The sequence below is a fragment of the Sphaeramia orbicularis genome, chromosome 4 (assembly GCF_902148855.1).
Source record: "Sphaeramia orbicularis chromosome 4, fSphaOr1.1, whole genome shotgun sequence".
NCBI lineage: Eukaryota > Metazoa > Chordata > Actinopteri > Kurtiformes > Apogonidae > Sphaeramia > Sphaeramia orbicularis.
In genome coordinates, this window is record NC_043960.1 from 32,366,357 (window position 1) to 32,392,286 (window position 25,930).

At 38.0% G+C, this 25,930-nt stretch overlaps 2 protein-coding genes across 2 annotated transcripts in view; both read right to left on the minus strand.

The window, feature by feature from the left end:
* Nucleotides 1-2,781: 2,781 nt before the first annotated feature.
* On the minus strand, nucleotides 2,782-9,099 carry gpr17 (G protein-coupled receptor 17). The gene is made up of 2 exons (XM_030132613.1): nucleotides 8,904-9,099; nucleotides 2,782-4,135 (listed from the first exon to the last, which is right to left on the minus strand). The coding sequence occupies exon 2, from the start codon at nucleotides 4,125-4,127 to the stop codon at nucleotides 3,105-3,107; it is 1,023 nt and encodes a 340-aa protein (XP_029988473.1). The 5' UTR covers nucleotides 4,128-4,135; nucleotides 8,904-9,099; the 3' UTR covers nucleotides 2,782-3,104.
* A 2,984-nt stretch (nucleotides 9,100-12,083) lies between these two features.
* The window catches only part of myo7ba (myosin VIIBa), a 33,977-nt gene continuing 20,130 nt past the window's right edge, over nucleotides 12,084-25,930 (minus strand). The window contains exons 31-49 of the mRNA XM_030132756.1: nucleotides 25,550-25,777; nucleotides 25,042-25,209; nucleotides 24,847-24,964; nucleotides 23,389-23,515; nucleotides 20,896-21,062; nucleotides 20,624-20,808; nucleotides 19,845-19,966; nucleotides 19,598-19,752; nucleotides 19,300-19,453; nucleotides 18,043-18,198; nucleotides 16,327-16,432; nucleotides 14,173-14,286; nucleotides 13,970-14,057; nucleotides 13,773-13,882; nucleotides 13,365-13,550; nucleotides 12,874-12,990; nucleotides 12,594-12,677; nucleotides 12,395-12,514; nucleotides 12,084-12,302 (exon numbers count right to left, since the gene is read on the minus strand). Of these exons, the coding sequence (XP_029988616.1) occupies nucleotides 12,207-12,302; nucleotides 12,395-12,514; nucleotides 12,594-12,677; nucleotides 12,874-12,990; nucleotides 13,365-13,550; nucleotides 13,773-13,882; nucleotides 13,970-14,057; nucleotides 14,173-14,286; nucleotides 16,327-16,432; nucleotides 18,043-18,198; nucleotides 19,300-19,453; nucleotides 19,598-19,752; nucleotides 19,845-19,966; nucleotides 20,624-20,808; nucleotides 20,896-21,062; nucleotides 23,389-23,515; nucleotides 24,847-24,964; nucleotides 25,042-25,209; nucleotides 25,550-25,777 (2,601 nt within the window). The 3' untranslated portion in view covers nucleotides 12,084-12,206. The remainder of the gene's footprint in view (nucleotides 12,303-12,394; nucleotides 12,515-12,593; nucleotides 12,678-12,873; nucleotides 12,991-13,364; nucleotides 13,551-13,772; nucleotides 13,883-13,969; nucleotides 14,058-14,172; nucleotides 14,287-16,326; nucleotides 16,433-18,042; nucleotides 18,199-19,299; nucleotides 19,454-19,597; nucleotides 19,753-19,844; nucleotides 19,967-20,623; nucleotides 20,809-20,895; nucleotides 21,063-23,388; nucleotides 23,516-24,846; nucleotides 24,965-25,041; nucleotides 25,210-25,549; nucleotides 25,778-25,930) is intronic.

A 25,930-nucleotide genomic window follows, 5' to 3' on the forward strand; every position in this document is an offset into this window, starting at 1 on the left:
ATCTGTGAGTGTGAACTGTGCTGCTCATAGTTGATTAAACAGTAAAGACATCAGCAAGTTTTCTAAAAAAGGGAAGTAGCAAAAACAGGCAATGTCGATGAGTCTATTTCATTAAAGTGAAAGAGCTCACAGTGATAAATTCAGTACAGGACGACACATTCTCTCACATCCTTCTTGCTCTTTGACCTCGAAAAAACCAAGCTCTCATCTGCTCGCTAACTCTAATAGTCTAATATGAATGAAGGTCTCAGTTTTCTAAAATGTACATACGTTCAGGAAATACAAGTTTAGAATGGCTCGCCATGTTCATGTGATGGACAGGAAGTCTTGCAGAAATAAGAGGAGGAAAATAAGCTGCTCTCAAACCACAATGTGGGTCACATGATACGAAAAGAGAACTACACTGACAAGTCACTGCAGCCATGGAGGTTTCTGTCCTGTGCTTGAAATAGGTTTTTGCCACTTTCACAGAGAACACATCCAAACGTCAGTGACAGTACACAAGAGACATGAGCTCACGCACCAAGACAGGAAATAACTTTTCTTTATATAACAGCATTTCAAACCAGACATTAATTATGAAAAAAGGAAACAAAAGAAACATGAGTCAGAAATTGTGAGTAATATACAGGCTTCATGGAGGGTTTGTTTACGTATGCACCACTTTGTCACATCAGGCTTCATAGCTGAGTAATCTCTGATCAGACATTTGATAGGTGACTTATTAGTTTGTCATGCAATAGTGCAATATCATAGAATTACAGATAACACAATGAATGCATAGTGTAGAAAAGTTAGGATAATGGAAACTATACGAACAGTACAATGTAGATTTGTCGAGCACAAGCAAAATAAACAAGGAACTGGTTTCTTCCAGCAAGTAAAAAAGTAATGAAATATATACATTTATCAGTGGCTTTGTAAAACACAATTATATTAAAAGCAAAATAACAAACATGCATTACATTTGGCAGATAACAGAAAGTACACATTAACAGTTGACTATGTACATAATTGATCAGTCTTTTTTATGTAGAGCCAAATGTGCATAGAAAACAACAAAAACACTCACAGACATGGGTTTCAATAGAAGCTGACGTAACACAACAACAACCATACATGTCACCATGCTGCACTGCGTGTGTCTTACAATGCACAGTACTGCCATTAAAATACAACAACACAATATGCTCTGATTTATATTTGGAATATGAGCATCACTAGCTAAACAAGTGCCTCTGTTTAAGAATTTGGGTTTTACAAAGTGCTGCTGTATTGCATAATGCAAGATACACACATTAACACTGGGTGTGGTCATATAGACTTTAGTATCCTGGTTATTATCATGGTTTTGAAGTAGTCTGTGTTTGTGTTCACAAAACAAGATAAGCCCTTATGCCAGTTTTAGAACTTGATTAATTAGATGCAGTATTGATGCATGTTTCTGGTTTCTGGATGCCAACCTGCACGGGCAGCAATAAAAGTCCAATTTCATAACCAAGATCTTAATTAAAATGTTCTGTTTTTAGCATGTAGGTGCTCAAAGGTTGTTGATCATATCTATTGAGAGAGACTTTGAACACATAAATGCATAGATACTGACTGAAATAGTCTGGCAGGATGATTCCAACAGAATACCTTCTGTGATTCCAGGATTAGTCTTTTGGTAATGGAAGACCAGAAGTTCAAAGGTCATGTTAATCCATTCAGGTCATGTGTTTAATATTTGTGTGCTGTAGTTACCTTAGAAAATACCTGCTTTCTGAAACTATGTACACATTTGTATTCATACAGTTAATGTTAATATATTTACAGATGAAGTAGTGATATCAGGATGCATGGATGGATGCATGGATGGATGATGGTCACTGTTGAATCTGCAGCTGGGTTTCTCATGCATTTACCCCAGTGTGTCTTTCTGGATTCTAATTGGTCATGTAGTCATTTCTGATTGACTATAACGTCACCTTAGAGACTGGACTCTAAAGTGAATTAGTGAGTGAAGTGTCAGTATGTGCTGTAGTGTCACATGTGATGTTAGACAGTAAAGTTTTACTAGTCTTAGAGGTTAGTCAGTCTCTGTTCTGCTGATCCTTTTTATCCAGAGCAACTCACCACCAGCTACCAAACCTATACATTATAGAACTAAATATCCTTGGCGGTTTAAATGGGGAAAAACATGCAGAGTGGAGCAACTGGTAACTGTGGAAAACATTAAATACTAAAAGAAATGACTCCAGTCCAATAGCTTTGAAAATGTATAAAATTTTGAACACTAGACAAACAGCTGAAAGCCCAATTAAAATCATGGTTTGAGATATTTCTATCATATTTAACAGCACACAATAATCAGACACTAAGGCTATGTTCAGACTGCAGATGTATGTGGCCAAAATTCAATTTTTTCGTTCACATGTGACCTGCATCTGATCTGTTGAAGACACTTTGAACAGCATAAATATGATTTTTTCAAATGCGACCCAGGCCACTTTCATATGTGGACCTAAATCTGATACGTATCTGATATTTTGCAATGCGACTTCAGTCTGAATGACCAGGTCGCATTTATCCAACCTTTACCTTTACAAAATGCAACAAACATCACAATTCTGCGTCTCAGGAGGAGGAGCGGTGGGAAAAAAATATCAACTTCCATAAACACAGTGCGTGCTTGTGTGGTCACGTATTACGTCAGGACCTCTTTTGTGCATGCAGGTCACTTCAGGGTCACATTCAGTTCATACTTGAAACTGATAGAAGTTGCATTTAATGTGTAATATGAAAGAACACCCCAAAAATCGGATTTCACCAAAAAATCTAAATTGTGCATTAAGACCTGCTGTCTGAACGTAGCCTATTATTTATCATAAGCAGATTTCTCTGTCGTTCGTGTAAACATCATATCCCAAATGTGGATACTAGTCCTCAAGTAATTATATTCATTAAGTGAACAATATGAGGGCCAAAAATGAGAGGTAAACTCAGCAGCACCAACTGAAAACACTGCAAAATGAGCCCCAGCCTTCAGTTGTGAAAAGGAAAGCATCATCTGACAGTCCGTCCAGTTTTGGTTGTGTTGAGTCTGCATTTTAGTTCACATTTGTCTAAAACTCAGATTTGGCGCTCATCGAGCTCTCGTGTGTTCCCTTTAACTCTCCGCTGGTGGCTGCCGACATCCCCCCCTTGTCTTTGCAGAACAGTCGGGTCAGGGTGCCACGGAACTTCTCAGCCCCGAACAGGTAGACCAGAGGGTCCATGGCCCCGTTCAGACAGGTGAGGGAGGAGGTGAGGCGGTTGGCCAAGCTGAGGCCTCTGCGGGTCTGACAGGACACGTCAGGGTGGTTGTAGCCCAGAATGAAGGTGGCTCTGCTCACATGATACGGGAGGAAACACACCACGTAGATGAGCAGGACGAGGCCGATGGTGCGCAGAGCTCTGAGTTTCAGAGTCGGTTCGAGCCTGGAGCCTCGATGCAGGCTGTGAATGATGAGCAGGTAACAGGTCAGGGTGGCGAGGAAAGGCGGGGTGAAGGCTACAGCCAATGAGATTAGTGCGTTACGAGACGCCTTCTCTCTGTACAGCTGTAAACACACTGTCACGCCGTCCACCTCTGCAGTCTGACGGGTGACCAGCAGGGGCGCCATCGAGATAGTAACCAACGCCCAGAGGGAGAAGCTGATGATGTGAGCGTAGCGAGCACGTCTGACCTTCAGTGACCTCACAGCGTGAACAACAGCGAGGTACCGATCCCCTGCAACACAGGCCAGGAAGTACAGACTGGCGTACATGTTGACATAAAACAAAAAGCCTGCCACTCTGCAGGGCACCTCCCCAAAGGGCCAGTGGCCCCCAGTGAGGTGATACGTGGCCCTGAGCGGAAGAATGATCACATATGACAAGTCGGCCACAGCCAGGTGGATCAAGAAGACATTCGCTGGAGAGGAAGTGCCTCGCTGGTGGGAGAAGATCCAGAGAGCAAGACTGTTACCGTTCAGCGCCAGAAAGAAAACCAGGATGTAGAAGCATCCAAACAGGGTGTTCTCTGCCGTCATCTCCACCGGGGCGCAGCTCTGAGCAGACGTCTGATTGGACAACAGGGACGGCAGCTCCACCGTAGCAGACTCCATTATGGCGGCTGAAGAGACAGAGGACACAGTTTAATGTAGTTGGAGATGATTTATAATAACAGGATTTTCTGCCACTGTGATGGAAACAAATGGCATAGCTCAAAATAATCCAAAATGTTTTCAAAATTATGACTTAGTATCTGAAAATAATGATTTTAATTAATATTTTGCATAATAATCACTATCTACTATATATTGATGACACAATGTAATTTCTAAACTGTTATAAATTCATAAACCTTTGGTGAGAAAGACAAAGTGAGTTGCTCTTTTGTGAAAAAAATATCTCTGGTTGGTGTTCAGAGGGACATAAAAGCTTTCAGAGCTGTAGTTTATGGAGTAGCTTCCTTCAGTGAACCAAATGACCTCTGACCTTTCAGAGAAAGGCCGAAGGGGTTCAGAGACACAATCCCTCCTTTGAGTATCTTACATGTTCAACTGCAGCATTCACAAATTACTGTGTAAAAAGTCATTATAAATGATACGACTATTTTTTTTTAATTGTAATTGAAAGTACATTTTACAGCTTACTGTACACTGTTCATTGAGACCAGGTGAAAATGTACAGAATGGCACTTGGTTCTAAAATCTTTATCAGTACTGGGACAGTCAACTATGTCAATGACAGGAAACACAAACACTGCAGAAAAATACACACACTCTCATCCAACAACAATGAATGAATCTGTGCAGTTTACAAAGTTTGCTGATGCACAAATATCCATCTTAATAATCCTAGCTCTTCTTCTTGTGTCCTCCAGAATGTTACAACAGAGTAAATTCTCTCAAGACAAATGAAAGCAACAACATACCATTAGTGTTAATCTTTTTCAGACCATTATAAAGTTAGTTTGAGACCTGTTTGATGTCCAGTCATGCAGGGGCTGGACTTCAATGATGTGACATCAGAAAAATATTGAGTAATGGTGAGTGTTTTTTGTCATTTTTATGATTTTCCTGAATGCAGATGTGACACTAATGTCTTTACTCAAGGTTACAAATTAGAAGACTTGGTCATTTAATTCACTATTTTCAACAGGTTCCGACCAAGCACTAAATCTAACAGACATTTGTAAGATGTATTAGCATCATATTTAGTATATTATATGTAGTGCTGTTAAACGATAAAAATGTTTTAATCAGATTAATCACATGGTTGCTGTGGATTAATTTTGATTAATCACGATTAAATATAATTCATTTTTAATCTATTTTAATGGCGTTTAATTTTGCATGAGCAAACAGACTCAAGAAAGAAGGGAATATATATGCAATTAATGTGTTTATCAAACACCTTCAGCAGTTTCAACAAAACAACTTCAAACAACTGTTTCTTCTTGTTTTTTTTTGTCCTCATATTTCCATCTAGAAGGCCAATGTGCTGTTTAGTGTCTTTCATCTTTAGGGGTTGGTTCTGCTGCCTGTCTAATTAACTCTACTTGGATAAACTGCCCCAAATGCATTGACAGAGATGTTCAGAGTCATTCTGCGCTGCAGATGGGTTAATTGTGTAAAAATTTTAATCAGAATAATCATGATGATGGATTATTCAGCGCTAATTTTGACAGCCCCAATTATAAGACATTTAGATGCTAAACTAACCCAGATTACGCAGAAACCAGTGCTTTAATGCACAATATACTGGTGTGGATACATTTATGTTTTCTGTTGGGGACCTTAAAAAGGTCACGTTTTTCCTCTATGGATGATTTTTAGGGTATTTGATGTGTTTAAAATATACAATATCAACAATATACAGAATGATAGCATTATTAAAAAGTTCAGCATTTTAGAATTCTGTAGACTAGTTTATGAGAAGTTTATGTTGGAGTCTGGTTTGTGTGTGTGTGTGTGGGGGGGGGCACTGATCTGCCTTGGCGGAGGTCTGGGCTCTCCGAGTGCTTTTCTAGTTTACTTATTTGTTTGTTATCATAGAATATTTCCTTATAAGGGCATCAGCGCTAATAAAGACACATAGAAGCAGCAAAGAAGAATGGAATAAAAAGGCATTTGGCTATATAAGTAAACAAATAAACAACTCAGGATTTTCCAAAGACTTTCCAAAACATGAGAAAAGCTCAAGACATGTACTTTGAATCACCCAGTATATCTCTTTTTTTGCAAAATGAATAAAAATCTTCTGCTCTGAAGGGAAATTGAGTTTTGGATTTATTTCTGGTTTTACCTTCTACATTAACAATGATTTTCCAGCACAAAACAGACTCTAGAATGTGCAAATGTTATAAATATAACCTTTCTGTACGTGAACTACATTTTATCTACTTTCGCTGTGATAAATGAGAATATGCTAAAATATATTTGTGTATTTAATGGTAGGTAAAGTAAACTGCGGCAAACACACACACACACACACAAACGTACAATAGGCAGACAGAGTTTGTCACAGTGCCAGCATCACAAGGTAACAATAGAAGTCAATGTCCTTGGCTAATGCACTCATTCCTTCAGAGTGGATAATTACTTCATTCTGACCTCTACAAGTACAAGACTTCCTCCACAGTAAGTCCAGGAACTCAGGCCAAGTCAATGAATTTTTATTCTTACAGCACAGTCTGATTTATCTGTGTGAACTCTTTCATCCAAGTTAAACGGCAAACCCATGTGGACTTACTATAAGAGGCTATTGCATCAGTTATATGTGAGTATATGAGGCATTTTTCATCTTAAATCTGTCCTTAAACATTTATTGCTGCGACGGTGAAATTTAGTACTAAGTTAAGAAATACGCTACAAATAATTCACAACCCACCCAACCCTGACATTACAACAAATTTCTAACATTCCTCATGGGACAACACATTGGTTGCTTTTTCCAATCTTAATGCTATTTGGACACACCTCAAAAATGATCGCGCTGCTGATTTTGGCAAATTTGAGCTGTCCACTCCACATATTTTTTATTTATCTGTTCCTTTGCCTTAGTTTAACAGCTACACAAACATCTCTAGGGCGTTAACGACAACGTCTACGGGTCATTCATCTTGTTAAAGGCTCCTTTCTCATTGTTTGTAGTATTTGTGGAGACTCCAGGAACAACATGAACACATGTTGAGGAGGTGACAGAGGTGAATGTTCTAAAGATGTGTCTGTTACTGAGCAGAGGTTTCCAATTATGCAATGCAAATAAGTAACAAAGGGAATTAATGGACGTTTTTGTGCCTCCTTGTGTGATGGGGATAAGTGTCCTGTTTCCTCTCTGACTTTTGGCCCATTAGGAATCATCCAGATGTTGCAGTCTGGTTCTTTTCAGTTGTTGCTGTGAATCCTGCTCAGACTGGAGCTGTGAGACTCACTGGGAAGGACGTTTCTCAGCCGAGGCTCAGACCCTGCCCATTCAACAGCACAAGTCCCCAAAGAAAAAATGCAGCGGTCCCTGCAGGGGATAACAAACCAGGAGCCACAGCGCTGAATGGAAAAGCATCCATAAATACTGATCCTGAAGGATAATCCTCCACTGAGACAATCCTAAAAAAATCCAACATTACAATGATCTGGATAAGAAGATCTGTGCAAATGCTCACTCCTCTTTCTCTCTCTCTCTCCCTCTCTTCTTTGGCATTTATCCATCTAGAGATTTATCACAGACAAAAGCGACAGAGCTGGCAACGAGTGTCACGACAAAAAAAGTAAATGTGTCATTTAGATTCAGAACAACGTACAGTATTCACTTAATTCAATCCAAATTATATACATATATATGCCATGTATATTAAGCTTCTTCAGAAATATGTAAGATCCAGACGTTCTCTTGTTCTTATGTAAAGTTTGTGTTGAAATCTGTTTTGTGCTGGAAGACAAAATATTGTTTTTTGTCATTAAGTAACTAGATTTCCAAGCTCAGAGGTCCAAAAATGTTTTCCATCTTGAGATAAAAGATAAATGTCTTTAAGAAAAAGTCACATCTTTTGCAATGTTTTCGTCTTGTTGCATCACTTGTGTAATTTTTGTCTTTCAAGTTGTTTTCATCTTATTTATTTGTCTATCATTTTCCTGTTTACATTTTTAACGGCTGAAGCCTCACCTCACACATCAGATGATTCTGACAGTGACCCAGTAACAACAGCTCTGTGACTGTGGGAAATGCAGCTATGCTAACAGTAGCTAGTGTTGCACACTGTTGCTGCTGTAGAGGAGCAGAAGGGAGAGTGAGGATTGTTGTGAAAAACTGACCTAAAATCAGTGTAAAGGCTGTTATTATAACATATGTAGCTTAGAAACGGAGTTACCTAACATTAGCAAACAAGTCCAAGACAAACTTCATGCAACCTTTAAGTTTTAAGATTAAACACTAAAACCACAACATGTTCCCGTACCTTACACTTCTTCTGTTTAAGTCTAACTTGTTCATCATTAGTGGAATTCCCATTAACAGTGACTTAGAATTAAGTTTATATGAAAAGGGAAGGTTAAAAAAACTTTAAAACGATATCACTCCACTATTTTGTTATTTCTATAGAATGAGATAATGGGTATGTATGTAAAAAGGCAAGATAAAGTGAATAGTACATTTGGACATCCATCGCAACAACTGAACAAAACTACTGCATAAATTAAAAAAAAAAACATAAAATATGCATAAAACTACTATTATTTCCTTTTTGCTGCATTTGCACAGTTGCCAAAAAATGTAAAAGTATATGCATCATTTAAATAACACTGATTAGTTCAATTAAACAAAACTACATATGCTAAAAATCTAAATCCACTTTATCTATTTTACTTCTCTGTAAAAATGTGAGTTGGTAAAAGACCTACCAGAGTTGCAGAACTCTCCAGAGAGTGCACAAGTTGAAGAGAAGCCTGGCTGATCTGGGGACAGTTGAGCTGCTGCCACAGAGTGAGGAGCTGAGCAGAAGTTGTAAGTGGAGTAAAGTGAAGCCGCTGAGCCGTGGAAGAACTGCAGCCCCGACACAAAGAATGCTGTCCTATAACCCCAGCTCTCTCCCTCAAGATGTTCTTGGGAATCAGACTGTAGCTCTTTTTGTGTCTCAACAAATTTGATAACAGAAAAGGAGTCCCGATGGGAGCCTTTCGTTTGAACCTTGACCCCACCCTTTCTTCTCCATCCCCTTCTCCTCAGAGAGCCACTTGTGCGCTCCACAATAGCCTGAGTCAGAATAAGCAGCACATTTTAGCAGCGGGGAGAAGAATGGCATGCCTTAGTCGCAATGAGTCGTTGGGTTTGACTCCATGGAAACAAGGGCTTGTGGCGTACCGAGTGCCTTTACCATGAACCCCCCCTCCCCATCCCCCAATGTGCCACCCTCCCACTGATAGATAGAAGATGGACTGTGTTGTTAATTTACAAGTTTATGACTAAAGTCTCAGAGATGATCTTTTGTCGATGGTCTGTTGAGTTCTAAAGAGGGCCCCAAGCCCTATAGGAGAGCAAGTGAAAAACAAGAGTGGGGAGGGGGTGACGCTAGGGAGAAACAGAGGCCCTTGTTGGACCCTTGCCTCCTGGGGGCATCCTGAATTGGAATGCCCAAAATAATCAGTCACATAGCCATCGGACAGATGTGGAGAGAAGACCCACTGGCTTTAGGGGGATAATATTTCTTTCATACACCGAGATCACAGCTGTGCATCGGACACATCGCTCCTTTCTCCTCTCTGTATCATCGCTATGCAAATGCTATTCTGTGGACCTGAATGAAACCACTATCTGTGCAGGGCTGAGGAGAGGCTTTGACACCACTACCCAGTTAATCTACTGCCAAGTGCTAATTGGAACGACCCCCACTTTTGTTCAGCCTCTCGGCTCTGTCTGTTGTGCATCTTTCAACCCTGAAGTGAAAACATTGCCTTGTGTAATTGCTTACTATCATAAATATATCACTCAGTGACACAGTGTACAGTGGTGGAAATCAAAGCGTACACCTCACCCTCCTGCTGCTGAAGAACTGCAAAGAAAATAAGATCCTCACCACTAACATTTTTACAGGTTTCACTTGTAAAAAATGTTTATTTGACAGTTTTTAATTGTATGAGAACAGTAGTCAAATATGTTTTCAAAGGGAAACTGTAGATAACCCAGTATGGAGATTGATTAAAGGAAATATTGTATGACTGACTGAATAAATGATTTTCACATATGCAGTTTAAAATTCCACCATTTACAAAAAGACAACTTAAGTAAATGTAAAATGGTTTTACCAATATATCTTTTTCATTGGAAAACAACTGCAACAACTCAAACCCTAAAAACCCTAAGGCTGAAATCCAAATACTGTTTTTGTTCAGACGGTTGGAGTAAAATTTCATCATTAGTATTGGTGCATACAGTGCCTAAAAAACATTGCTTTCAAAACTGAATCATAGTCAATATCATCTGACTTTTTTTTTTTTTACAAAAATTTTCCCCAAAAAAATCAGTAATGTCAGAGTGAAAACACATTTTACAAAGTAATGTCAATTAATTATACATATGTAATACACTATACATAGGTGAAATGTAAAAGCAAGAAAAGGGAAAACATCCAGTGAGGCGATGACATTTTATAGGCGTTGAATGGATCATCAGTTAATTTTTCACAGGACATTTTATACTGAACATCCAAGAAAAAATGCATAACTTGCAGAATTTGCAACATGTATTCAGGTGAACAGTCATTTCTTCGGTTAAATTAACAAGCATTAGTTATGCAAACAAAGAACTGTTCATATCTGATTGTCAAAACTTAACATTTCAATATTATGTTCTTCAGTATTTTGATTCCATGTATTATCTCTATCATATCTGTAAGTTACTGCCACAGATCTTATTAAATATCAATATTAAATAAATAACATCAAGCTGTAAAAATCTACAACTTCTCTCATGAAGGATGACTTCAGTGAGATGGTATGAATCTGAACTGCATCAAATATGTTTCATCAAAGGAGGCCTGATCTGATCACGTATGTCAATTATATGTAAAACATTCAGATAAAAGATATAAGTTGTGACTTTGTGTTTAAAACAGTACAATTTTCCATGTCAGGGGGTCATTTGTCTGCAGATCAAATAATACATTTATAAAAACAGTAATTTAGACGTAGACATTGACATAGGTTGTTTTTATTTGAGGATTATGAACAATCATTGTCACCAGCATTGAAAGCGAGTTCTCTGTGCAGACAGGCTTATAGAAATGTGTAAATACTGGTAGTTTAAACCAGGGCTGTCAAACTCATTTTAGTTCAGGGGCCACAGTAAGCCAAATCTGATCTGAAGTGGGCTGGACCAGTGAAATAATAACATAATAATATATAAATAATGTCAACTCCAAACTTTTCTCTATGTTTTAGAGTGAAGAAAGTAAAATTATGTGATGAAAATGTTACATTTACCAACTATCCTTTAAAACAATGTGAATAACATGAACAAACAGAAATTTCTGAAGAAAACTAAGGGTAATTTTAACAATATTATGTCTCAGTTTATCATTTACACATGTAAATTTCAACTTACTGATCACAGTGGATCTACAAATACACAAGACATTTAATAACAGGCAGAATATTGGTAAACTTGCACTTCAGGCATTTAAAAATGTTCATATTTGTTCAGGTTATTTGTGTTTTTGTGAAATAATAGTTTGTTTTAGTGTAAATACAGTAAAATGACATGAAAATGTTTACATTTACAAAAAGAAAAATTTGGAGTTGTGAGTATTTATAGGTTATTATGGTAGTATTTTACTGATCCAACACACTAGATATTAAATTGGTCCGTATGTGGAACCTCAACTAAAATTATTAATATTTTCAGTGTAATTTTTGCATTTCATAAATTCATCAAATGGGCCAGATGCGGATTTGGCCCCTGGGCCGCATGTTTGAGACCTCTGGTTTAAACACTTAATTGCAGAAACATGAGTAGAGCATTGGCTTTTAAATAAAATGTGAGAAAACTACAGCTGCAGCAATGTTAGATCAAAGGTTTTTTTTCCTACATCAGACAAATAAAGCTGAATAAAAGCTGCTCTGGCTCTTTGTATGTGTGAACTAGTAATATATTTAGTGTTGGTTAAAATATGAGCCTACAGAGTACACCTCCACTACAGACTGTGAGGTTCACATGTTGAAGCGCTGGTTCCTGGTTTGCACTGCCCTCTGCTCTCTGAGGTACATGTTGACATAGGAGGTTATAAGATCATCCATCTTGTAGCCCTTTTAAAAGAGGACAGAAGATGTTAACATGCAGGTCATCGCTTTAAAGCCCACGTGTCCCATGACATGATGGAAACTTGTGTACATCTTACCAGCGAGGTTTCACACAGGAATTTGTTGCCCTTGATTAAACTGCCAACAGTCATGTGAAAGTAGGTGCTTCCACTGCACCAGTTAGCGATTCGGTTGAATGGGTGATTTGCAAGAACATCCTGCATAAAATAAAATAAGTGTAATAAATGTAAAGTTTAAAAGGAAGTATGAGCGGGTATTTATTGGTTTCCTCTTCACCTTAGTTTTGGGGTGGATGATTGTGAGTCCTTGTTTGCTGATCGCAATTCGCACAATATCTGGGAAGTTGGGTTCTGATGTTTGCTGTAAAAGAGTTAAAAAAGTAAAACTCAGACTGTGGTTGTGAATATTTGCATGCTGCAGACATGCAGCTAACCTGAATGACCGAGCACATGAGGGACAGAGCAAATTGTCAGATAAATAAACCACCGCCCAATGCAACAGACCGTAGATGACAAGATCAATCTGCTTCTGTGGTGTGTTCACTGACTGCTCTTACCTTCACTTCAAAGAACGCACAGCCGAACGTGGGCCAGCGGTAAATTGCCTTCAAAAACACCACCTTGGCTTCGTCGACGGTGATAGATGCATATTTGTTGAAAGAAGCAACAATACTCTGAAAATGACCCAAAAATGTATAAGAATATGACTCTGTACTGTGTGGTGAAAACATGTTTGCACTCTTTTTAATGAGGTTAATGGTTTTGTCACGGTGCCACAGGCCTCAGGCAGTGTTCTCACCAAACTGACACTGTTCACACATCAGTTTTATCTGTCAGACCTTACCACGATGTAGATATTTTCCATTTGAAACTCAGCATGTGACTTACATAGTTAACTCCATATTAAACATTTGACTAAAGTTTGTTGAATGTTTTTTATGTCAGTGACTTTTTTTTTTGGGGGGGGGGTTGTTTTTTCAACAAATGAAAACTGCCTCATATTTTTCAGTGCAGGAATATAAATGTCAGTTAATAAAGGCCCTCAAACCTTCTTCCACTCATTTTCAGACATGGCCTTCAGCTGATCAGCAGGAACCAGATCCTTCAGAATCTTGGGAATCATGACCAACTGGGATTTGTCAGCGCCGGCTTTGATCCTGAAGAGCAGAGCAGCGATGTTGACCATTTCCTCTTTGGTGCAAACGTGATAGCCTCTCAGGTACTTTGGCAGCTCCTGAAAATTAAAAATAACTGGTTTTAATGTTACTTGTGACTTATTTTGAAAATTCCGCCAACATTTTAGTGTGTTGTTGCACTGTTCCATGATCAGCGCTAATATTATTTCTATCTATCAGGCAGGTCAGATCATGCTCCTGGAGGGCTTTGGCTTTATTATCCTGGGTAAATTAATAAGTCGGGAAAATGACAGCAGATCAGTGGCATTATGCAAATGCACCTGAGGGAAATGGAAGATAACATCAGCCTCTGTGTCTCTGCCAGGGATCACATTAAACCACAGTTTCCTCATGAAGAACACGGCGTAGGACATGTTGACTGGACCTCCAGCTGCACAAACACAAATATGTTATTGTAGCCAAACACACAAAACCATCACAAATATCACCAATTACAGTTCTTATCCCTTCATTTTACCATCTTTGATCCTCTTGGCTTTTTTGGACCAGTCAGTGATTTGTCTCAGACTGTCAAAAAAGTAGTCGGTGTCATTCACACTGAGGAACTGAAAAACACAGATATACAGACTTCTGTTTAACAACTGGGCTGAAAATTCAACCAAAGACACGTATTACAAAAGCCGCAATAGGATGTTCTGGTGCAATAATCGTCAAATGAACCTTGTCTTGTGTTTTGACAAAGATGCTGAAGCCGTCAGATGAAACCAGATTGAGTTTGTTGCCGATGTTCTGGATGAGATCCTTGATCCTGGTGCTGGTGGCGACTTCAAATATCTGTCAGAGGATGAGATGCATCATATGTGTTACTGTTGTATAGTCAGATGCCTGTCGAAAAGTTAATTAAAAGGTAATGAGATGTTATTTTTGCTTTAATTTAGTGAGTAGCGTAAAGGTAGTGGTTAATGACAATGTGCAAAGTGCAATAAAGTCTGTAATAATGTTAATAAAGCAAATAAAACAAGTAAAGCTAAAAAAAAAATAATGTCAGTGAAACATCATAAATGTGTCCTGCTTTATAAACATTTTACTGAAACTCAACAGGCTTTTAAGATTTTTAGAATGCCATGATAAAAAAAGACAAACAGCTATGAAATGATGTCTGCAAGAAAAAACAAAAAGCAGGTGAAAAACAAAAAAGACATTATATGGAAAAAGTATTGGGACACATTGAATTCAGGTGTTTCATTACTAACAGGCAACAAAACTATACAGTCATAATATAACATTGGGATAAACACTTCTATTTCATCTTTGGGGTTAATTTTGTTTTGAATTGACATTTAAAATGCTTTTGAGTTTAATTTACTCAATATAAAAATATTATATTGAGTTTAAATGTGCTGCCTCTAGATTTCTAAAATATTTGTCATGTTTTGAGCATAAAAAATAATTTTAAACCACAAGTAACTGTCTGATTTCTAACTCCCACCCTGGAAAATCAGTCTTAAAGTTTCACAAATAATTAAATAATGATTCATTTGACATTTATTGGGATAATCCCTGACAGCAACTGATACTATTTCAAATCAACAGGAAAATTAAGTTTTAAAAAGTAGATTTATTAACCCATAAAGACCCAAACATCCACCAGCGACCAAAACCATCTACTGATCGAAAATGTTTAATACCCGCTGATCCACTAATCCTATCAATACATGTCAGTAATTGCTGTAAAATGCAAAATGTTTGTCATCTTTTCATGGTCATCAGATATGACTTATTTGGATGTTCTGAGGCTCTGTAGTTACCGTGGAAACACGATCATCTTCTACAACACTGATTAACCAGTAAAACCCATGGAGTTGGATCAATGATAGTGGATGAAGACACCTGGTTTAAGTTCAGTTAATGATAGATTTTGCTCAGAAAGTCTCTTTTTCTTCAGTTTTCTCGTTTTCTATATACAGGGTGACACAAAAAAATGGGAACTTTTTAACAATCCAATAAAACCAAGAGTGATGGAAGAAAAATATTTTATTCATAGTAATTGAAACCTTAAAACATGCCATTTAAGAAACAATGATGGAATTTTCATTGTTTAAAAATTACTTCCTGTAGATGGCGTCCTCCTGTACGAATGCATTCTTGAAATCTGCTATTGAGATTCCTCATTGACCGCTGCAACATCTCAGCTGGGATACTGTCAATTTCATCCTGAATTCTCTGTTTTAACTCATCCAGAGTTCTTGGTCGAGTCGTGTACACTTTACTCTTGAGATAGCCCCACAAGAAAAAATCACAAACGGACAAATCTGGCAATCTAGGGGGCCAGGGAACGTTACCAAATCTTGAGATCACACAGTTACCGAACAATTCTCGCTCAGCCGCCAATGGTTACTAAAATGGGGGTGTGTTTACTTGCTCAAGGTCACTGTCTCGCAGTGCTGCCACTTGCTCATGTCTGCCAATACGCACTTCAAAAATTCCCGTTTTTTTGGGTCACCCTGTATAATATCCCTCAACTTTAATCTGAGCTTTTATGAAGATCTATATGATCAGTAATTAAATATGGAAAATACCTGATTTTCACTGGAAAAATGCAAAATTCAGAGGATTATTTTAAAAAATGGTGACAAATCCCTTAAGAAATTTTAAATATGGAGAAAAAAAAATCATTTGGGAAGTACCACAAAAGTAGCACTGGGTTCTTATGGGTTACATATAGTATATTTAGCCTTTAAAACCTGCAGTGTGGTGTTTCAGTGTCATACAGGGTACAAACTCATGAATGTGTTACTCAAACCCAGATCATTTCACATGTGTCATATTTCAGGTGACAGTGTGTAGTACAGACTAACATCAGCCCAGCGTTACCTCATCTGTGTCGTCGGGGAAGTGAACTTTCTGGAAGATCTGTGTGCTGTTCTGTTGGATTGCGTCCACCTCCACTTGGTGCGGTGGGAGCTTCCTGGGCTCCGTCCTACATCAGAACAGCAAACGATCAATCACAAGGTCTCCACGGATCACATACCTCACATCATCTATTACACGTTGAAATAATTCTGTTTTCAGACGCATTCCTCTTTTTATTCCTATTTTTACACATCAGTAATCCTCTTTGACCTGGTTCAGTGATTACATACTGAGTCCCAGTTACACTTTATCAAGAGTAAATCACAATGTTACAATCATTTCATGAGAAGAGGAAAAAATATTTTATTCCAACTTTATGAACAACAGTTTATTATATCTTAAATATTATTTTGATTATGTTTTGTGTGTTTTAACAACTCTTGTAAATGTAGAGTACTGTAAAAATACTTATATAAAAATATTGTACCCTAAGACAGTTCCCATGTCCATGTCATGTATATGGGTGCTTCTATGAAACTGGGTACATTTTGGTACTTGGTACTTTGCCAGCTTTTTTAGACCCAATAATAAAAGAGAAATTTAGACACATTTCCCCCCCAGGATGTACCTAATGATGACCTCAGATAAATGCAAAAAAATTATGTTCTTTCTCTGAGCCATCCCAAAATGACTGAATTTTTAATAAAATATTGGGGCCAAAAATAGGACCAAAATTGGGACATGAAAAGCTATCTATAGGTGTCAGTGCATTTGATCTGCAAAACATGGTTTGAAATGGTCTTACATACCGCTATAAATAAATACACTGTTAAATTTGAATTATGAATCTCAATCTCATTCCAGGTGTTGTGTGTAACCCATCGTGTCACTTGTATTACATGCAGAACCTGCCCATTTAAACACAAATATATTGCGAGTGATTTTGCAACAGTGGTCTATTTTATGAAACACTATGCCTTGTAGAATTAGTTTGATTCCCAAAATGTACCTGTGAGAGAATAAAAAGATATTCAAAAAAATAGTAGCGTGTAATTTTCGTGTTCTTTTTACCATGTTACATGCATATTTTTGTGTAAAAATAATATAAAAATGTGTTTTATCTGAAAAACAGTTTCTCTTTTATCTCAGTAAATATTTATTTTTAAAATAGACCCAAAGTGCTTCCAAACTTGCTTCATAACATTAATCTACATCTGGTTTGAATTTTTAGCCCCTCTGTCCTGTTTTTAGGGACCAGTTTTATTGAAGCACCCATATGTTTAATAATAAAAATAGGATAAAATAAAGATTAAAAAAAACAGAACCCTCTTAGAGTCTGCCTCTCCATGTGTATGTAAACTACACTGCCTGTAAATCCAGTATATTAATAAAGAGGAAAATGCAAATGTGTGGTAACTTTGTTCTGAAGGTGATGCAACATTTCTATAAAGAGAACAAGAGTTTAATGTCTGGGCTTCTATTAGTTCATCTTTAACAGTCATTCATGTTTTTAGGTCACGTAATGCAGGTTCTAACAAGGCTTGAATTGGTCCAACTTGAGCTGCCATGTCCTTTTCTATGATGACATTTACACCTCTATTCGTTGTCCTGTTCTGCACAAAACCTTTAATGTTCTGAATATATCAGGAGGAGAAGCCTTCCTTGCATGTTCATCTTAAATGTGCGTCTTCCTGAAAAGGCCGTGCACTGTTGTGGTGTAGAACGTTAAGATCTAACCTCACAGAGTTCTGCAGCCGCTGCAGACAGTCAGAGGCCAGCGACTCTCTACGCCGCGACTCCAGAAATCGCTGAGCGTGCCTCAGCAGAGGCTGACTGGGAGGAAACAGGCCACAGCAGAGCCACAGCAGCTGCCAGCCCTGGTCCATGCTGAACCTGCAGGACACGAAGGCAACACAAAGAGGAACAGGCCATTAAACAGAGTTAGGCCCATGGTGAACACCACTGGGTTGTATTTTTATCCACTCATGAGTAGGTGGTTAGGTTTCAGTTCCTCTTCTGGAAAAATGTCAGTTTTTTGTACTGTTTATGATGCAATTCAACAAATATACAGGAAAATGAACTAAAAGGGGCTCTGATTGAACTTAAAGGCTTCGTATCTGAATCATTTGTCTATATCAGGAATCGGAAACCAGTGGATCCAGAGGCACATGCATGAAAAGCATGATTTTTATATATACCACTGGAATAATTTTTATTTTCAGACACATTCTTTTTATTCCTGTTTTATACACATCAGTAATCACCTTTGACCAGGTACAATGATTACATACTGAGTCCCAGACACACTTTATCTATCAACAATAAATCCCATTATCACAATCATTTCATGAGAAGAGGTTAAAATAATATTTTATTCCAACTTTATGGACAACAGTGTATATATGTATATGTTTTGATGATTGCAGAAGGCCTAAAGTCGCTGTCACATGATACAATTTTAAAATGGGCATCTTTTCCATAGATGCTTCCACCTGTTGTTAATTACAGTGTGTCATACACAACACTACACCCTGGTGGATCTTCTGTAATAGTAGTAGTACTAGTACTGTAGGACTAGGGTACTACTAAGGTGTCATGATAGCTTCGTAAGGACAGTGAACACAAGAAATAAGTCAAATATCAGAGATGCTAGTCAACTGAAAATGAAGACATACGTCCCTGTCAGTACTTACATTTAGCTCCATTATTGCTTGCAGGTATGTTACTATTGCCAGGTTATTTTATCTGACATGTACATAAAGAGCCCTTTTCAGTTCCAGACTTGTAATTTTTTCCCCTTGTGGCCAAAAATATCTCTTTTAAATGTCGCTGAACCCTTGTCAGCGACAAGATGAACAAGTATATTTGATAAAACCTGTACGGTTGTAAATGTGTTCTATTGCTGTTTTGCAACTGGTTAAATTCTAATACGCTTCTCTCTAAAAAACTAAATACGTAGGTTTCATTTTGGAAACATCTGACTAGAGTACGTACCTGTTGTTATTGCTGGTCATCTGCTTCATGATCTGACAATAGATCTCATCCCTGAGCTCCACATTTTGAGTAGCGGGGCCAAAGATCTGGTCTGTGAGCTCCAGTGGACTCTGTATCTGCTTGGTGGGGTAGTCGCCCATGTACTTCAGGATCGGTACGCAGGAGTCAAGGACAAATAAACTTCAACAATGAAAACACTGAAAATGGGCTCCATGTGAGCAGGAAAGAAGGTGAAGCAGCTGATAATAGGAACTAGAAAACCAGGTAATGTGATATAAATGTGGTGTGTAGAGGATATCAGTGAAGGCCAGACAGGCTTTGTGGCTGAGGTCTGGGTTGCCCACCAGCTTCTGGAGGAGGGGCTGTCTGAGCGGCTCTCTGGAGTTCACCCACAGCTTCTCCGGAGCTGCGTTCCTGGAGATCACCTGGCGGTTCACGTCCTTAGTGGGCTGCCTGTAGGAGGAGGACAGCGGAGCCCTGCTGTCAGCTCTGCTCCAGTCAAGGATAAAACATGTGGGAGGAGACCAGAGGTGGAGTCCACATACCTGAAGTACTGCACGGAGAATTCTTTGAGCGTGGCAAGAGCCATTCTCTGCATGGTACCTGTGACCGGAGGGTTCGCCTCTATCATGGTCTTCCTCTGGTTCGGAGGCAGGTTGAGGAGACTCTAGAATGAGATAACATCTGCTTTAATTCACAACACAAACTACATATGTATGTACGTAATGGAAAAACTAGGCTGACGTTTTTTGCTTATCGCATTTCTGAGCACATCCCATCATTACAATTATGTGATTACTCCCACTTATCTGACTTTTCTGGTCATGTAAACAGACTCACTGATACTTCAGTATTAATAATCTAATTCATACAGTCATCTGCTGAATCTGCTTTATCCTCACTAGGGTTGTGGGGGGTGCTGGAGCCTATCCCAGCTACCTGTGGGCGAAGGTGGGGTACATCCTGGACGAGTTGCCAGTTCATTGAACAACATTCCCACCTATGGACAATTTAGATTAACTAATTAGTGCATGTCTTTGGATGGTGGGAGGAAGCCGGAGTACCCAGAGAGAACCCCCGCAAACATGAGGAGAACATGCAAACTCCACACAGAAAGGACCCTGATGGAATCGAACCCAGGACACTGCAATCCACTGCACCACCATGTTGCCCTTAATAATCTAATATTACAAATAATACTATATGTCAAAACAATACTTTTTAACTAACATTACTGATTATTTACTTATATTTCAACCACATTTGACCTCTAATAATTTACTAAAGTAGGATTTTTCATGCAAGACTTTAACTTTTACCGTACCATGACCTCATTGGTGGGTTTGCTGAGCGTCGGTAGGATTAAGATGGCCTCTAGGGGGACGGCTCCGGTTTTACCCGTGCTCTCCTTTCGGCCCTTTATCCAACCACCACGCTGCTCAGAAAATTCGTTATCCTTAATAATGATGATGAGTTCTCCTTTTGTGAAGCTGAGGAATGTGGGGTCATCTGTAGAATGAATGAAATCAGACAATGAGCAGACGTGACCCTTGAAAGAATGACAGTGAACCATCAGTCCGACCCCAGCGCTCTGACCTTGTCTGTCCACCTCCTTTAGGGTCACAGCGTACTGAGATCGCTCTGTCAGTCCACTCAGGAACATAGTGATCAGCTCTGCCATGTCCTCAGCTGTGGATCCACTCAGAGTGAAGTCCCCTTTCAGAGTCACCAGACACACCAAGGGGCCCGTCCCCTTCCCCTCCCTGGAGTCACAGAACAGATGATCCCACAAGGTTAAAACCCTGTCCACACTAATACAGATATTTACCTAAACAGATATTTTCCCTCTCTGTTTTTTTTTTAACTGTCCACACAACCTTTGTTTGACATGATATCACACTAGAATGCACAAAACGACTACAAACGCTCAGACAAATTTAGATTTTGTCTGACACTGACATGCACATTTACACATACTGGATACAGCAGTTATAGAGGCTTCAGAAGGACACATAGTTGAGCCAAAAAAGCTACAAAGTTAGTGTAAAATATTTTTTTAAACTGTCTTGGTTTGTTTTGTCTTGTGTGTTTGTTTTTTTTTTTTGTTGTTTTTTTTTTTTTACATTATATAGAGTTCACCACAGCACTGAAACATGTGGCTGTCTCCCAGCGGTATCCATGGTAACTTCAATCTACTAAGATAAGATAAGATAAGACTTTAGTCAACCCACTGTGGGGAAATTTTGCACTTAACAGCAACAACATCCAGCAAGCCAGGTATAAAAACCACAAATGAGTGAAAAATTAAATATAAAGAGAAAATTCAGAAATTTGGTATTTATATAAATATTTATATAAAAAAAGAATTAGAATTAAAAAACAATTATTATATATACATATATACATTGTGGTTGCACATGTACATGGGTGTGGGGTATGGGGGGTATGGGGGTATATGGGGTGGGGTGGGGGGGGTCACTAGGAACTGTTATAGGTAATACACTGATATTACACAGTTTTGTGCCAAAGTCTTAGCCCAACATTAGGTTTGTTGGTTTAGTAAAGTTCTAATGACCACATATGCATTTCTATTTCTGTATTAGGATCTAATCTGATATATATGAAGTATGTACAGCAGGAAAAACTAAAGTTTCAGGGAAAAAACAGCTTCCACAAGCCAAAGAGATAGTATTTAATGTGACATATTTGCAGTTAGCATGTCCTTATTAACCCTTTTGTTCAGACAATATGAGATTTATGGCATTCATTTTCTTGTGTTATATACCAGGTTCCATTCAACATATGTCAGATGTTTCTAATTGTTTGTGCTGCTTATTGTCATAGGGTCAAGGGTCACACTAAATACTGACTATAACCTTTAGAGCCCCTGTAGTTCAGGGTCTTTTAAAGCTGTACACTTATTTCTTTTCTTGTATTTTGTTGTTGAATCAGAAGAAAAGACAGTGAGAAACACATGTATATGCTCATTTCAACCCTTCAAACAACAAAGGTGGATTTAGACTTTTCCACAGTACTGTATATATTATATACTTGTATGGCCTGTACTTAATGTTTCAGGTTCATTACACAAGACAACAGATATGTGTGATGGGGTGTGACACTGTTGTTTTATAATTTCTTCATTTTCTCTGTCTGAAAAGACAGTGTTTAGAAATCTTCACTTTGGAATGTGTTTTTTTTTCTTTTTTATCTCTGCTTTAGAGTCCTAAAACATGTACAGGTTCATGAGATGCCCAAACATGGAGAAAAAAATATCATCTTGCAAAATGTTTATTGGTGTGAACAGGGAATAAGGCTGAAGTATAAACTATTTTAGTTTAAGGTCCTCCTGATAAGCATCAGTTAAGAGGGGAGAATGTTTACCAGAACAAACAAATTCATATTTTTATGCTAAATATTGTAAACATAATAAAATAAAACTTGTTTATGTAAGCCGTTATATTTTTACACTGTTGCACATAAAGATGGAATAAAATATTTGCACCTTTTCTCATGAAATGATTGTGATTTATTGGTGATAGATAAAGTGTAACTGGGACTCGGTATGTAATCATTGAACCTGGTCAAAGGTGAATAATGATGTGTAGAAATAGGAATAAAAAGAGGAACGTGTTTGAAAGCAAAACTATTTTAACTTTATGGGCAACAGTGTATTAACAAATCTTATGACATGTATTTTATATGTTTAGGGTCTATTAACATGAATAAATCATTGTTCTGGTACCTGCAGAATGTTAATAAGTGTCTAGTTAACTGCTATTAAAAAATGTCATCATCTTGATAAAGCAACAAAAAAGGGTTATTAAAGGTGTTAACACTGACATAATGGATAAGTTAAACTCAATAACAGTGATATAATGCTTTTATAAATCACTATATGATCATTTTACATTTTTATTTTATTTGGTTTATGACGCTGCTAGTGAAGTTCATTAACACATAAAAACACCAATTTAAGGGCTTGTAAGGGCCTTATCATTTCTCCTATTACTTAATGTTTATTCCAAGGACTCTATTAATAACGTGTCACCATCAGCTCCCACTTTAATTCAAGGAATGGTTCTGTACCTGGTGATGTTGACTCCGGTCACTTCAGGGAAGCTGAGCTCCAACAGTCTCTTTTCTCTCTCATCCAGGAATGTGATACCGGTCCAGTTTACAGCCACTATGAACTGGCTCTTTGGCAGCGACGGCCCTGAAACATCCAGGAGAGAAACATGAAAGCATTAGTCACTCATTCAGTAAGGAATTAAGAAAACATATGACAGGTGTAAGGAGTAATTCCTGTTTTGGAAAGCCTTCATTTTCTTTTTTGGTGAGAAATAGATGCTTGATTAGATGATGCCATTTGCACATTTGTGCACTAAATATGAAGCTAAGGCGAACACTTTTCAGTATTTCATCTTTTATTAGTATTACTATTATTATTATTCACCTTTTCATTTCATAGTTGTCCAAACAACAGCAGGAAATCCACAACTATTAAAATGTGGATTAAATAATAGAAAGTTTAGAGTTACCAAAGCTTTTGATATATATTTTTTATTCAAATTTGTATTCAAAACAGTCTCACAACATGTTCCACTGGACATCATTGATACAAAGCACACTATTCTCTTTTTTATGTAAAAAAAAAAAAGAAAAACAAAAAAAAAGGGGTGTCAAAATTGCTCACAGAAAAAAAGAAAAAAAGGCTAATTTGTGAATCTTTGTTGCATGTATATCATCATATACATATAGACTCTCCAGTGCGATACAAAACAGTGTAATTTGTGAAAAATCAGTGCTTCTCATGGCCATCCTACTTTTGCAGAACAATAACAAGAATAGTAAAAAAAACTATTATATATGTAAACAAACACATTTACATCTACTCAAACGCACACACATTTGCCTCCATATATATATGATTGTGGATGTGCCCATGATGTACACACATGCAAAAAAAAAGGAGTAATATAAATAAAGTAAGCTTTTCCCATTTTTTTTATAAATGTTAACTTGTAAATTAAACCAGACTTTTTCACTAGAAAAAAAAATCTGCAAATATTAACAAAATATAGCTGTAACACTAAGACACAGCGAGTTTATTGCCTTAAATAAACTATTATAACTAATGACATTTCACATTGAAGCCATATATAATGTGTGGAAACTGTGATGGTTCAGTTTCCAGTGTGAATAGATTTAATATCCAGTGTGTGAGGGTATTATTAGCTCAGATGTGATGAAGAACTGCTGTTTCTGTCCCACTTCTTCCTTCTTAATCAACTACTTTGCTTGAGTCTTAACCCCAGCGGTGCAATGCGTCTATAAATAGTCTTGAATATTCCATTCTGACATACATACTAATGGCAGCAGCTAACTGGTCTGAGACGTGAAGAGCATCCTCACTGTTGATCATTATTGTGTTGACAACCTAATATTGTATCAATCTGCTGCTGCTGTTGGGAGTTGAACATGTGAAATTACCCCATCATGTCAGAACATAAAATACTTACATCCATACAAATACATTCTGTTTACCTGACAGTTTAGTGACCTCGAAGAACCTGGAGAAGAACATGGGCCACTTCTCTCGGGCATAGTCGACCATCTCTGCCTTCACTTCATCTGCTTTCTGCCTGGAGGTCAGATACTGACCCTGGTTTAAGGAAACAGACTTTAAGAACATTTTGGACCTGTTCATCCTCTGAATATGTCTTTAAACACAGGACCGACCTGAGCGTGAGCACTGCTGACCATTTGCACCCATTTGGCCTCTGACTTGGCCTCCAGCAGAGTGTTTTTGATGCATTCCTGCACAGCTTCCTTCACATGCTCCGGACTGCTGTCGGAGCCGTGTGTGATGTATAAATGTTTTGCTGCAAACTCAATAAAATCATCCTCCTGTGTGAAGTTACAAAAATACTGTATGTGAGCAAATAGTAGTAACTCTGTGAGATACAGTGGTGGAAAAAAGTTTTTGGATTTGTGATATATTACATTAAGAATCAGCCTTAAGTCAGTGAACTCAGATTCCTTTGTTGTCGTCGATCATAAGATGCACTTCTAAATCATTTGCATTTGTTTGTGTCTGTCCTTACACAGCCACACCTTTAGAAACACCAATGAGAAATTGTCCGCAAATATTTCATGATAATATTTGAGATTGTGTACAATTTTAAGGTCTAAAAACTTTTTGATCCACTACTGTAGTTTTTAAAGATGGAGAAAAATAAAAGCCCACCTTCTGAGTCGGATACTCTCCCAACTTGAGACCATGAATGATCTGTTTGTAGATGAGGTTTGTGCTCATCTTGTCCTCTTTGCAGTCGTGCCAGGGCGTGAACACCTCCTTGCGTAAGAAGAGACGCCAGGGAGCGTGCTGCTCCTGGCCTCCTCTCCTCTTCACTTCCTGCTCGCACTGGGAGATGGCGTCCATCACATGCACTCGGCCGCTGCCCAGCGCCCACACCTCCACACGGAAACAACAAGCATCACACTTTATCATATGAGTCTGTTCCATGTGAACACACGTCAGGTTAAGTGACACATCAAACCATATTGTATTTTTTTAATATCATCAGCTTGTGCTTTTTTTTTCTTAACTTTTTAAAGAGAGCTTTGA

Bases quoted from the DNA above. Each gene is read 5' to 3' on its own strand.
- gpr17 (XM_030132613.1), bottom strand. From the start codon at position 4,127: ATGGAGTCTGCTACGGTGGAGCTGCCGTCCCTGTTGTCCAATCAGACG.